Below are 14,376 nucleotides of genomic sequence, written 5' to 3' on the forward strand. Positions count from 1 at the left end.
ATAGATATACTATACCTAGTTGAACCACTTCCCCTTTGAGTGGTATTCACATGTAATGCTATTTTCTTAATAACCTTACTTATAAAAATTATTAGGTTCATTTTTACATTGTTTTCTAACTGTTAAGCACTAATGTATTCCAAAAACACTGTAGACTGGTTTCATTTATGTGTATTATACAAATCAAAAAATTCTAAATAAAGAAAAATCAAATTTAGCTGTTATTTAAAGGTACCATAAGTACATCATGAATATGTAGGATTTATTTCACAAAACGAAAATCAGTGCAAGGAAAGCTAACAGTATTGGAAAGAAGGAAATAATAGTGTAGAAACGAGGAAGGTAGTAAACCAAAACCTAGGTATTCTAAAAAAAATTAAATAGATAAACACTAGCTAACTTGATCAAGGGGAATGTTCTAGTTTGCTAATGCTGCCAGAATGCAAAACACCAGCAATGGATTGGCTTTTATAAAAGGGGGTTTATTTGGTTACACAGTTACAGTCTTAAGGCCAGAAAGTGTCCATGAACAAAGAGTACCTTCACTGGAGGATGGCCAGTGGTGTCCGGAAAACCTCTTTTAGCTGGGAAGGCACGTGGCTGGCGTCGGCTTGCTTCTAGGTGCATTTCAAAATGGCATTCTCCAAAATGTCTGCGTCAGCTTCCAACAGCTGTCTTCAAAATGTCTCTCAGCACCAGCTGGCAGTGAGCTCCTTCTGTCTGAGCTTATATAGTGCTCCAGTAAACTAAACAAGGCCCACACCAAATGGGTGGGGCCACACCTCCATGGGAATTATGCAATCAGAGTTTTCACCTACAGTTGGTTGGGTCACATCTCCATGGACACTGAACCAGTCAGTAAGTTCCAACACAATCCACACTAACACATCTGCGCCCACAAGAATGTATTGAAGAATATGGCTTTTTCTGTGGGACATAAATACACAAAACAGCACAGGGAAGAAGTGGGGAGAAGCTCATATATACACAATAACATATCCATGGAAACAGAGGAAATTTAAAATATCAAAAGAGACTACTTGCAGATCTCTATGCCAATGAATTTGGAACTCTAATTAAAATGGACCATGGAAATAGAGATTGCTGATATTGACTTCATTAAAGTTAGACAGGTTAAAAAGCCAATTTCCATAAAAGAACTTGAGAGAACATTACTAAGTAATACTAAATAGAAAGTACTATGCCCAGATAGTTTTAAAGGGATCTTCCAAACCCTTAGAAACCAGACTTCCAATGCTCTATGAATTATTTCAGAGCATTGGAAATGAAGCAAAACTCCCTGATTCCTTTTTTAAATAACTTTTTATTGTAGTAACATATATGCAGTTCAGAATTTTCCATTTTAACCACTTTCAAGTGTACATACAATTCAGTGATGTTAATTACATTCAGAATGTTGCAACAGTATTCACAGTAGTCGAATTCTTTTTTGAATCAAGTGTAATATTGATAACTGAACCTGATAAAGACAGTACACAAAAAGAACCAATATACAGACCAATATCAGTCATCAAAATTGATATAAAAATACTAAATATAATATTAAGAAATGGAGTCTATTACCTTATTAAGAAAATAATATACCATGACCAAGTGAGATTTATTCTAGGAATGCAAGGCTGATTGAATATTAGTCCATTAGTATCATAATAGAAATAAAGGAAAAATTAAATCATTATCTCCATAGATTATGAAAAAGCCTGTGACAAATTCGACACCCATTCCCAATAAAAACACTCTTAGAAATAGGAATTGAGGCTTATTTTATTATCAGGATAAAATATATATACTTTAATCGTAAAGCTGGTATCTTACTTAATGGGGAAACACTATGGGCATTTTCACTAAGATCACGAGCAAGGCAAAGATGCCCACTGTCTTCGTTACTCTTCATTATTGTACTATACAGGTATTTAGTCAATCCAATTAGACAAGAGAAATCAATTAGAGGCACATATTAATTTATAGAAATTAATAGCCTTCAATAGCAATAATCAGTGCAGTGTTGGAGAAAAATCTCATTTACAGTATCAGTGAAATAAATACTTAGGAAGAAACTTTAGTGTGCAAACCTGTATGAAGAAAACTTTAAAACATTTCTTAAAGACACAAAATAAGATTTGAACAAAATGAAAGCTTCTGTTCTTAGATAGGATGACTTGACAGTATAAAGATGTCATTTCTCCTAACATTGCACCAATAAAAAATATCAGCAAGCTTTTGTGAGCAATTAGAAAAGTTGATACTAAGCTGATATGGAAAAACACAATAGCTAGGAAAGCACTGTTGGGGAGGGAAATTGTGTGAGAGTACTTAACTCTACCAGATATTAAAATATGCAGTAAACCCTATATAATTAAAATAGTGTTGTGTTTGCATTTATCTAGACAAATGGACAAGCAGAAGAATATGAAAAGCCCAGAAATAGACCCAAGTACTTAAAGAAATTGAGTGTACGGTAGAGGTGATACCTTAGATTATTGGAGCTAAGATGGATTTTTTAATGAAGAGTTCTGGGACAACTAGGTAGTGATGTGAGAAAAGATAAAATTAGGTCATAACTGACACCATACACACGAATAAACTCTAAATGAATTAGGGTTGAAGTGTAAAAAATGAAATGTAGAAGTACTAGAAGAAAATACTATGAATCCTCCTTAACCTTGATGTAGGGAAAAACTTTATAATAATGCCTTAAAATTCTGAAGCAATAGAAAGATTGTTCAGAATGAACATAAAAATAATTTTTGCATCAAGAAAACACTATAAATTTAATACCTCTCATTTTATTGATGTTGAATCATAGTGTATGTGATTTGCCTGGGGTTCATACAGTTAGTTTTTTATTCTACCCACTCTTATTTGAAAAAGATTTGTTTGCTCAAGCAGCTAGGTACTAGTAGTGATATGAATAGAAGCCACTTCAATCCATTGTTCTGCCAAGTATGTTTTAAAGGTAATATTTACGAGGTGTTCTTTTGTTGGTTTTTACCTTTTGTTTTAGAGGAGTTTTCTTAAACTTTATGATTGTAGCAATAATGAGTTTCAGTCATTTTGGGGGAGAATCCTGGGTCAGTGGTTTCATTTAGAGATTTACTTATGGAACTTTAAATAATACTAACAGTATTAGACCATAACTGTGGGTGGTTTGATGTTTTAAAAATCATATGTATTATAAATATTTTTATAGGATATTTTATATACCAGAAACTTTGTCTTTTGAATTTAGATTTTTAACTGTTTTTGTACTTCCTTAGATTTTGTACATATTTTTGCCATATGTTCTATTGTTTATTAAGTTGCTTGGAAATTTAGGACGTTTTCTAGGCAGATGGATTATGCATTTGGAGGTAGAATACTTTCTTTAGCTTCATTAATGTTATTAAATAAAGCTGAGATTGTTTATGGTATTAAATAAGTTGTGATTTTCTCTTTAATGGGATTTGGCAAATAATAGGTCATATTTTAATGACACTTTGTTATATTGACTGTTGGTTTTACTGGTGTAAGGTACTCTGAAACATGGGCTATTACCCAAAGCTATCTAGTATTAAAGAAACTTTCAGTAATGGAATTAGCACTTTTTTCTTTCAGTTGGTTTTTTAAAATCTGCTCAGGCATCAGTATTATGTAAATCTTAATATACAAGCTAGTTCTTTGAAATTATTTCTGTTTAGTTTTTAGTTGTCTTCATTTTTTGAAAAAAATAATTCAAATTAGCATGATCAGTGCAATGTTAGAATCCAGTGTGTTTATAGTTAAGAATTATATTTTATTTACTCTAAATCTGTCTTCTGTTTAGAGGAAGTATCATTCTGCAAAGGAAGCTTATGAACAACTTTTGCAAACAGAAAACCTTTCTGCACAAGTAAAAGCAACTGTCTTACAACAGTTAGGTATGTAATAGTATACATTTTGCATATTGTATGTGCTTCTCTTTATGTTTGTTACATGCCAGGGATGACAAATATGTGGCTCTTGTATTTTCCTTTCCTTTCTTTGCCCAGAGTAGATAGAATTAATCTGAACCCAACATATTTCGATCTTCTGCCAAGCATGGTCCATCTCAGTACAATTCACTAGTGCAATTAGTCTTTTTAAATTCTTAAAATTATTCCCTAGTACTTAAACCATGGGTAAGGGAATTGAGTACTTTCTTTGTGCCAGTCATATGCTTAGCACTCTATGAAGTTAACTGATTTGCCTAGTTATTCAGTGGTTGCTGAGCTTGCTTTCATAGCTTTATCAATAATATTAACTAATAGAAACATTTTACCTGAAAATTATAGAACTAACACTAATTTCTGTAAGCATGCAATTCTAGTCTCATGTTGAAGATGAGGAAATCTAGCCATTTGGAGGGAATGTGTCACTGTCATCAAGAAGAGAGAGAAGGAGATCAACATTTAATTTTGTTGGTTTGTTAAGACTTGTTTCTTCTCAGTATTTGGTATTTGAGTTTTTTCAGCTTCTTTTGTTTTTGGTCTGGGCAAATAGCTTATTAATTTTTAGCAATGTTGTAATGTGAATGTTTTCATAATATGACTTTTTAATATAATTTTAAAATAATATAAGCTTAGAGATTATTATCTTCATGGTATTAATATATATCATGTAATTAATAATGTAAAATAAACAACATTGCCTTTGAAACCTTTGTTTTTAGTTTTTAAATCTAATCTTTGGTTAGAATTTTACTTGAGTTATCCATACTTTTAAAATGATGAAAGTTTTTAAGCATTTGTTTTGGGCCGTATATTGTGTTTGAAGAACTTGAATTTGTATCTTCAAATTAAAACAAATTTATTAGTATAGTACAGTAAAAAAAAAAAGGTTTTGTGTTAATTCTTAAGTAAATAAAACAAAATGAAACCTTTGTAATTGAATACAAACTGTTTTTTTTCACCACCCTATTTCTAATTTAAGTTTTTATATATTTTGGTTTCACTGAAGTATGTCTAGCAAAAATGCATATACTTTTAATTTTAAGAAATGAAATAATTTGGTTTTAGCTATGTCTGAACAATCTCCTTTTTGGCAGTGGCTTACCATATTTCAGAATATACAGGTAAATTTTCATGGTTTTGTAAAGAAAAATACTTCCCTAATTAGTTGAGTCTGATATATGCCTGTACATCAAGCCTTCCTACTTGCTTGTCATTGCCGTTTAAGCAGCTCCTTTTAGAGCCAGTTGCTCTAGGTCCTGCTCTTACTAGTAATAGCATGAGAGATAGGGGAGGAACAGGAATGATGAATAAGCGTGGGACTGACTTTTAATTCCATAATACATATTTGAATCCCCTTAAAATATATTTTTGGGCACAGCAGCTATAACACATACAGAAAATAAGGGTTCTTATATGTTATATATATAGTATGGACTATACACCCAGAACAGGGCTAATTTTATATACTTGAAGTGATCTACAACTGAAATATGATTATACTCCATAATCCAATGTTTTGACTGATTATGTAGCCATCTGGTTCTAAATTTATTTATTAAACAGACATTTGTGTTGCCCACTCACCATAATTCTTTTTTGTTCCATTTGAACAACTTTTTTTTTTTTTATAGCCTTGGACTTTTTTAAAAAATTGTCAAATGCTTTATAGTTTTTATTTTTTATGGGGTATGAATATATGTTGCCAGTGCCAATACATAGAGTTGTGTATTTGTGTGTTTTATTCTGAACTATCATTGATTATATTAATCATGTATTTAGTCCTTGGAAATAAATACTGAGTTGTTAGATTGTCTTTGTGAACCTTTAATATGCATTTAATTTTTACATGGAAAAGTAATTAAGATTTAACATCTTTGTATTCTTTGTTTCATAAGTTGGAATTTTTTTCAAATACCAAATTTAGAAAAGAAATGAGGATCTATGGTTTATAATCTACTAAGTGTCAAGTCAGTGTTTAAAATAGTTTTAATTTCTCTTGAATAAGAGCTCTTGATGGCTTTGTACCTTCTTTTGAGAAACAGGCTTTCTTATGACCAGAATTGGCAGTTTTATATTGTGGGGATGTGTATTCCAAACTAAATGAATAAATTGACTGAAAAGAGTATTTCAGTTTGTTATTGCTAATCCTTATTTTAGGTTGGATGCATCACACTGTGGATCTCCTAGGAGATAAAGCCACCAAGGAAAGCTATGCTATTCAGTATCTCCAAAAGTCATTGGAAGCAGATCCCAATTCTGGCCAATCCTGGTATTTTCTCGGAAGGTGAGATTCATCAGACACTTATGTTTTACCTTTGTTTATTCTACCTAAGGAATTTCATTTAGTGAAAAGTCTTGGTACTTAAGTATTTAAACTCCTTTCCTTCTGATTTCTAGTATTTTCTCTGTATGTCTATTTTTTTTTGTTGTTGTTGTTGTTTCTATTGCTTTTTTTTTTTTTTTTTTTTAAATTCAGTTTTATTGAAATATATTCACAAACCATACAGTCATCCATGGTATACAATCAACTGTTCACAGTATGATCATATAGTTATGCGTTCATCACCACAATCTATTTCTGAACATTTTCCTTACATCAGAAAGAATCAGAATAAGAATGAAAAATAAAAGTGAAAAGAGAATACCCAAACCATCCCCCCATCCCACCCTATTTGTCATTTAGCTTTTACTCCCATTTTTCTACTGATTTTTTTTCAATTTTTTAACTTTGTTTATCAAAAAATTAAAAACAAACAGGCAAACAGCAACCAAAAAAACCCCACAACATTTCAAACAAAGCAATGGATTAAGGAGAACAAATAACCTAAAATAACTACTTTGCTTCCAATATGTTCCTACCATACCCCAAGAAAATTAATAAACCATGTCCAAACAGAGGAGTAAGAAAAACAAATAATCTAAAATAACTACATTGCTTCCAACATGTTCCTACCATACCCCAAGAAAATTAACAACCCCTAAGAAAACAAAGGAATAAGAGAAAAAAAAAACCTAAAATAACTCTATTGCTTCCAACATGATCTTACTATATCCAAGAAAGTTTACAAACCATAATCATTCCTGAGCATTCCCATAACATTGAGATTACCCTCCATAGTTTATCTGTTCTTATTAGATTATCATTCCCCCTCCACTAATTGGTATCTCTAGGTCCCCTACATTCTACAGTATAAAACATTGTACATTTTTCACAGAATTCACATTAGTGGTAACATACAATATCTCTCTTTTTGTGCCTGGCTTATTTTGCTCAGCATTATGTCTTTTTTTTTTTTTTTTTTTTTTTTTTTTTAATCTTCATTTCATTGAGATATATTCATATACCACGCAGTCATACAAAACAAATCGTACTTTCGATTGTTCACAGTACCATTACATAGTTGTACATTCATCACCCAAATCAATCCCTGACACCTTCATTAGCACACACACAAGAATAACAAGAATAATAATTAGAGTGAAAAAGAGCAATTGAAGTAAAAAAGAACACTGGGTACCTTTGTCTGTTTGTTTCCTTCCCCTATTTTTCTACTCATCCATCCATAAACTAGACAAAGTGGAGTGTGGTCCTTATGGCTTTCCCAATCCCCTTGTCACCCCTCATAAGCTACATTTTTATACAACTGTCTTCGAGATTCATGGGTTCTGGGTTGTAGTTTGATAGTTTCAGGTATCCACCACCAGCTACCCCAATTCTTTAGAACCTAAAAAGGGTTGTCTAAAGTGTGCGTAAGAGTGCCCACCAGAGTGACCTCTCGGCTCCTTTTGGATTCTCTCTGCCACTGAAGCTTATTTCATTTCCTTTCACATCCCCCTTTTGGTCAAGAAGATGTTCTCCGTCCCACGATGCCAGGTCTACATTCCTCCCCGGGAGTCATATTCCACGTTGCCAGGGAGATTCACTCCCCTGAGTGTCTGATCCCACGTAGTGGGGAGGGCAGTGATTTCACCTTTCAAGTTGGCTTAGCTAGAGAGACAGGGCCACATCTGAGCAACAAAGAGGCATTCGGGAGGAGGCTCTTAGGCACAACCATAGGGAGGCCTAGCCTCTCCTTTGCAGCAACCGTCTTCCCAAGGGTAAAACCTATGGTAGAGGGCTCAACCCATCAAACCACCAGTCCCCTATGTCTGTGGTCATGTTAGCAACCATGGAGGTGGGGTAGGCGAATACCCCTGCATTCTCCACAGGCTCCTCAAGGGGGCACTGCATCTTTTTTTTTCCTTGTTTTTTTTTTTTTTTTTTTTTTAACTTTCCCTTCTTTTTTAAATAAACTGTATGAAAAAAAAGTTAAAAAGAAAACAAACATACAATAAAAGAACATTTCAAAGAGACCATAACAAGGGAGTAAGAAAAAGACAACTAACCTAAGATAACTGCTTAACTTCCAACATGTTCCTACTTTACCCCAAGAAAGTTACCTAATATAGCAACATTTCTGTGAACTTGTTCCTACTATATCCATCAGAAATTAACAGACCATAGTCATTCCTGGGCATCCCCAGAACGTTAAATAGCTTATCTGTTCTTCTTGGATTATTGTTCCCCCTTCCTTAATTGCTCTCTATTGCTAGTTCCCCTACATTCTACATTATAAGCCATTTGTTTTACATTTTTCAAAGTTCACATTAGTGGTAGCATATAATATTTCTCTTTTTGTGCCTGGCTTATTTCACTCAGCATTATGTCTTCAAGGTTCATCCATGTTGTCATATGTTTCACGAGATCGTTCCTTCTTACTGCCGCGTAGTATTCCATCGTGTGTATATACCACATTTTATTTATCCACTCATCTGTTGAAGGACATTTGGGTTGTTTCCATCTTTTGGCAATTGTGAATAATGCTGCTATGAACATTGGCGTGCAGATATCTGTTCGTGTCACTGCTTTCCGATCTTCCGGGTATATACCGAGAAGTGCAATCGCTGGATCGAATGGTAACTCTATATCTAGTTTTCTAAGGAACTGCCAGACTGACTTCCAGAGTGGCTGAACCATTATACAGTCCCACCAACAGTGAATAAGAGTTCCAATTTCTCCACATCCCCTCCAGCATTTGTAGTTTCCTGTTTGTTTAATGGCAGCCATTCTAACCGGTGTTAGATGGTATCTCATTGTGGTCTTAATTTGCATCTCTCTAATAGCTAGTGAAGCTGAACATTTCTTCATGTGTTTCTTGGCCATTTGTATTTCCTCTTCAGAGAACTGTCTTTTCATATCTTTTGCCCATTTTATAATTGGGCCGACTGTACTATTGTCATTGAGTTGTAGGATTTCTTTATATATGCAAGATATCAGTCTTTTGTCAGATACATGGTTTCCAAAAATTTTTTCCCATTGAGTTGGCTGCCTCTTTACCTTTTTGAGAAATTCCTTTGAGGTGCAGAAACTTCTAAGCTTGAGGAGTTCCCATTTGTCTATTTTCTCTTTTGTTGCTTGTGCTTTGGGTGTAAAGTCTAGGAAGTGGCCACCTAATACAAGGTCTTGAAGATGTTTTCCTACATTATCTTCTAGGAGTTTTATGGTACTTTCTTTTATATTGAGATCTTTGGTCCATTTTGAGTTAATTTTTGTGTAGGGGGTGAGGTAGGGGTCCTCTTTCATTCTTTTGGATATGGATATCCAACTCTCCCAGCCCCATTTGTTGAAAAGACCATTATGGCTCAGTTCAGTGACTTTGGGGGCCTTATCAAAGATCAGTCGGCCATAGATCTGAGGGTCTATCTCTGAATTCTCAATTCGATTCCATTGATCTATATGTCTATCTTTGTGCCAGTACCAGGCTGTTTTGGCAACTGTGGCTTTATAATAAGCTTCAAAGTCAGGGAGTGTAAGTCCTCCCACTTCGTTTTTCTTTTTTAGAGTGTCTTTAGCAATTCGAGGCATCTTCCCTTTCCAAATAAATTTGATAACTAGCTTTTCCAAGTCTGCAAAGTAGGTTGTTGGAATTTTGATTGGGATTGCATTGAATCTTTAGATGAGTTTGGGTAGAATTGACATCTTAATGACATTTAGTCTTCCTATCCATGAACATGGAATATTTTTCCATCTTTTAAGGTCCCCTTCTATTTCTTTTAGTAGAGTTATGTAGTTTTCTTTGTATAGGTCTTTTACATCTTTGGTTAAGTTTATTCCTAGGTACTTGATTTTTTTAGTTGCTATTGAAAATGGTATCTTTTTCTTGAGTGTCTCTTCAGTTTGTTCATTTCTAGCATATAGAAACATTACTGACTTATGTGCATTAACCTTGTATCCCGCTACATTGCTAAATTTGTTTATTAGCTCTAGTAGCTGTATGGTCGATTTCTCAGGGTTTTCCACATATAAGATCATATCATCTGCAAACAATGACAGTTTTACTTCTTCTTTTCCAATTTGGATGCCTTTTATTTCTTTGTCTTGCCGGATTGCCCTGGCTAGCACTTCCAGCACAATGTTGAATAACAGTGGTGACAGCGGGCATCCTTGTCTTGTTCCTGATCTTAGAGGGAAGGCTTTCAGTCTCTCACCATTGAGTACTATGCTGGCTGTGGGTTTTTCATATATGTTCTTTATCATGTTGAGGAAGTTTCCTTCAATTCCTACCTTTTGAAGTGTTTTTATCAAAAAGGGATGTTGGATTTTGTCAAATGCTTTTTCAGCATCTATTGAGATGATCAATTGATTTTTCCCTTTTGACTTGTTAATGTGTTGTAATACATTGATTGATTTTCTTATGTTGAACCATCCTTGCATGCCTGGAATAAACCCCACTTGGTCATGGTGTATGATTTTTTTAATGTGTCTTTGGATTCGATTTGCAAGTATTTTGTTGAGGATTTTTGCATCTGTATTCATTAGGGAGATTGGCCGGTAGTTTTCCTTTTTTGTAACATCTTTGCCTGGTTTTGGTATTAGATTGATGTTAGCTTCATAAAATGAGTTAGGTAGTGTTCCATTTTCTTCAATGTTTTGAAAGAGTTTGAGTAAGATTGGTGTCAGTTCTTTCTGGAAAGTTTGGTAGAATTCCCCTGTGAAGCCATCTGGCCCTGGGCATTTATTTGTGGGAAGATTTTTGATGACTGATTGGATCTCTTTGCTTGTGATGGGTTGGTTGAGGTCTTCTATTTCTTCTCTGATCAGTCTAGGTTGTTCATATGTTTCCAGGAAATTGTCCATTTCCTCTACATTATCCAGTTTGTTGCCATACAGTTGTTCATAATATCCTCTTATAATTTTTTTAATTTCTTCAGGATCTGCAGTTATGTCACCTTTTTCATTCATTATTTTGTTTATATGGGTCTTCTCTCTTTTTGATTTTGTCAGTCTAGCTAGGGGCTTGTCAATCTTGTTGATCTTCTCAAAGAACCAACTTTTGGTGATATTTATCCTCTCTTTTGTTTTTTTGTTCTCTATGTCATTTATTTCTGCTTTAATCCTTGTTATTTCTTTTCTTGTACTTGGTTTAGGATTGGTTTGCTGTTCATTTTCTAGCTTCTTCAGTTGATCCATTAGTTCTTTGATTTTGGCTCTTTCTTCCTTTTTAATATATGCGTTTAGTGCTATAAATTTCCCCCTTAGCACTGCTTTTGCTGCATCCCATAGGTTTTGGTATGTTGTGTTCTCATTTTCATTCGTCTCTATATATTTAGCAATTTCTCTTGCTATTTCTTCTTTAACCCACTGATTGTTTAGGAGTGTGTTGTTTAACCTCCAGGTATTTGTGAATTTTCTAAGTCTCTGATGGTTATTGACTTCTAATTGTATTCCATTGTGGTCAGAGAATGTGCTTTGAATAATTTCAATCTTTTTAAATTTATTGAGGCTTGTTTTATGTCCCAGCATATGATCTATTCTGGAGAAAGTTCCATGAGCACTAGAAAAGTATGTGTATCCTGGTGATTTGGGATGTAATGTCCTGCATATGTCTGTTAAATCTAATTCATTTATCAGATTGTTTAGGTTTTCAATTTCCTTATTGGTCTTCTGTCTGGTTGATCTATCTATAGGAGAGAGTGATGTGTTGAAGTCTCCCACAATTATTGTGGAAACATCAATTGCTTCCTTTAGTTTTGCCAGTGTTTCTCTCATGTATTTTGTGGCACCTTGGTTGGGTGCATAGAGATTTACGATTGTTATTTCTTCTTGCTGAATTGCCCCTTTTATTAGTACGTAGTGGCCTTCTTTGTCTCTCAAAACATCCCTGCATTTGAAGTCTATTTTATCTGAGATTAATATTGCTACACCTGCTTTCTTTTGGCTGTAGCTTGCATGAAATATTTTTTTCCATCCTTTCACTTTCAGTTTCTTTGTGTCCCTGTGTCTAAGATGAGTCTCTTGTATGCAACATATTGATGGTTCATTTTTTTTGATCCATTCTGCGAATCTATATCTTTTAATTGGGGAGTTTAATCCATTTACATTCAACGTTATAACCGTGAAGGCATTTCTTGAATCAGCCATCTTATCCTTTGGTTTATGTTTGTCATATTTTTCCCCTCTGTCTATTAATATCCTTTATTGTACCCATACCGAATCTCTTTAGTACTGAACCTTTCTCCAAGTCTCTCTGTCCTTTCTTTGTTTCTCTGTCTGTAGGGCTCCCTTTAGTATCTCCAGTAGGGCAGGTCTCTTGTTAGCAAATTCTCTCAGCATTTGTTTGTCTGTGAAAAATTTAAGCTCTCCCTCAAATTTGAAGGAGAGCTTTGCTGGATAAAGTATTCTTGGCTGGAAATTTTTCTCACTCAGAATTTTAAATATATCGTGCCACTGCCTTCTTGCCTCCATGGTGGCTGCTGAGTAGTCACTACTTAGTCTTATGCTGTTTCCTTTGTATGTGGTGAATTGCTTTTCTCTTGCTGCTTTCAGAACTTGCTCCTTCTCTTCTGTGTTTGATAGTGTGATCAGTATATGTCTCAGAGTGGGTTTATTTGGATTTATTCTATTTGGAGTTCGCTGAGCATTTATGATTTGTGTATTTATGTTGTTTAGAAGATTTGGGAAGTTTTCCCCAACAATTTCTTTGAATACTCTTCCTAGACCTTTACCCTTTTCTTCCCCTTCTGGGACACCAATGAGTCTTATATTCGGACGTTTCATATTATCTATCATATCCCTGAGGTCCATTTCGATTTTTTCAATTTTTTTCCCCATTCTTTCTTTTATGCTTTCATTTTCCATTCTGTCATCTTCGAGGTCACTGATTCGTTGTTCAACTTCCTCTAGTCTTGTACTATGAGTGTCCAGAATCTTTTTAATTTGGTCAACAGTTTCTTTAATTTCCATAAGATCATCCATTTTTTTATTTAGTCTTGCAATGTCTTCTTTATGCTCTTCTAGGGTCTTCTTGATTTCCTTTATCTCCCGTACTATGGTCTCATTGTTCATCTTTAGTTCTTTGAGTAGCTGCTCTAGGTGCTGTGTCTCTTCTGGTATTTTGATTTGGGTGCTTGGGCTTGGGTTATCCATATCGTCTGGTTTTTTCATATGCTTTATAATTTTCTGTTGTTTTTGGCCTCGTGGCATTTGCTGAATTTGATAGGGTTCTTTTAGGATTTGTAGACCAATTAAAGTCCTTATCTCTAATTTATCAGGTCTACAGCTTCGTGGAGTACACTTTCTCTAACTAACCAGCAGGTGGCGTCCACGAGCCACCTGTTCTCCACAAGCCAGTTCTCCCCTGCTTAGCCTTTTTGGTGAGTGGGGGAGTGAGTCTTGTGGGGTCCAATTGGTGTACCAAGCTTGCGTGTGTAGTTGGTGTTGCCTGCCCTGTATATGGGGCGTGTTTCTGGGCAGTCAGGGAGGGGGAGGTGGCTCTAACAATCAAATCTCCCTGGTGATCCTAGAGTTTTAAAGCTGCTGCAATAGTCTAATCCTTCAGTTCAGTCCTGCCACAGTTTGTCTCTGCCACTGACCCACAAGTCCTTGGTATTGGCGTATGGCTCCAGAGACTTGCAAGTGGGCCCCTCTTCCAGGCCGTGCTCCCCGGGTCCTCTGTTGAGGGATGACTGTGCTATGTCACAGGTGAGTGCCGTCCCCCCAGGGCAGTGCTGGGCTGTGTAGGGAGGCTCCCAGTCTGCTGAAATGATGGCTGAATGGGGCTTTGTTAATTCACACTGCTCTACCTTCCCAACTCTGGGACAATCAGCTGGGGTTGCAGGGAAGGCTAATGTCCACGCCCAGTTTTGTGGTGTGTGCCTGTTATTTGAAGCCCTTTGGTCACACTGGGTTGTCTGGGGCAGTTCTGGGCTATGGGGCTGGCGATGGGCAGGAGTGTTTCCTGTCCACCAGGATGATGGCTGTGAGCGGACACCCCCCTTTTCTTGGGAAGTTGTGGTGTTTAGTGAATTTTCTCAGCCACTGGATTATTGTGTTTTGTCTCAGAGCTCTCCTAGTTCTGCTCTTGACTTG

At 35.4% G+C, this 14,376-nt stretch overlaps 1 protein-coding gene across 13 annotated transcripts in view; it reads left to right on the forward strand.

The window, feature by feature from the left end:
- KDM6A (lysine demethylase 6A) overlaps window positions 1-14,376 on the forward strand; it is a 244,651-nt gene that overhangs the window by 167,959 nt on the left and 62,316 nt on the right. For all 13 annotated transcript variants that reach the window (XR_005214496.1, XM_037821207.1, XM_037821210.1 and 10 more), the window contains 2 exons: window positions 3,824-3,917; window positions 6,126-6,252. Coding sequence is in view for 12 of the 13 variants with exons in the window: in XM_037821207.1 (XP_037677135.1) it covers window positions 3,824-3,917; window positions 6,126-6,252 (221 nt within the window). In the remaining variant the exon portion in view is untranslated. The remainder of the gene's footprint in view (window positions 1-3,823; window positions 3,918-6,125; window positions 6,253-14,376) is intronic.

The sequence above is a fragment of the Choloepus didactylus genome, chromosome X (assembly GCF_015220235.1).
Source record: "Choloepus didactylus isolate mChoDid1 chromosome X, mChoDid1.pri, whole genome shotgun sequence".
NCBI lineage: Eukaryota > Metazoa > Chordata > Mammalia > Pilosa > Megalonychidae > Choloepus > Choloepus didactylus.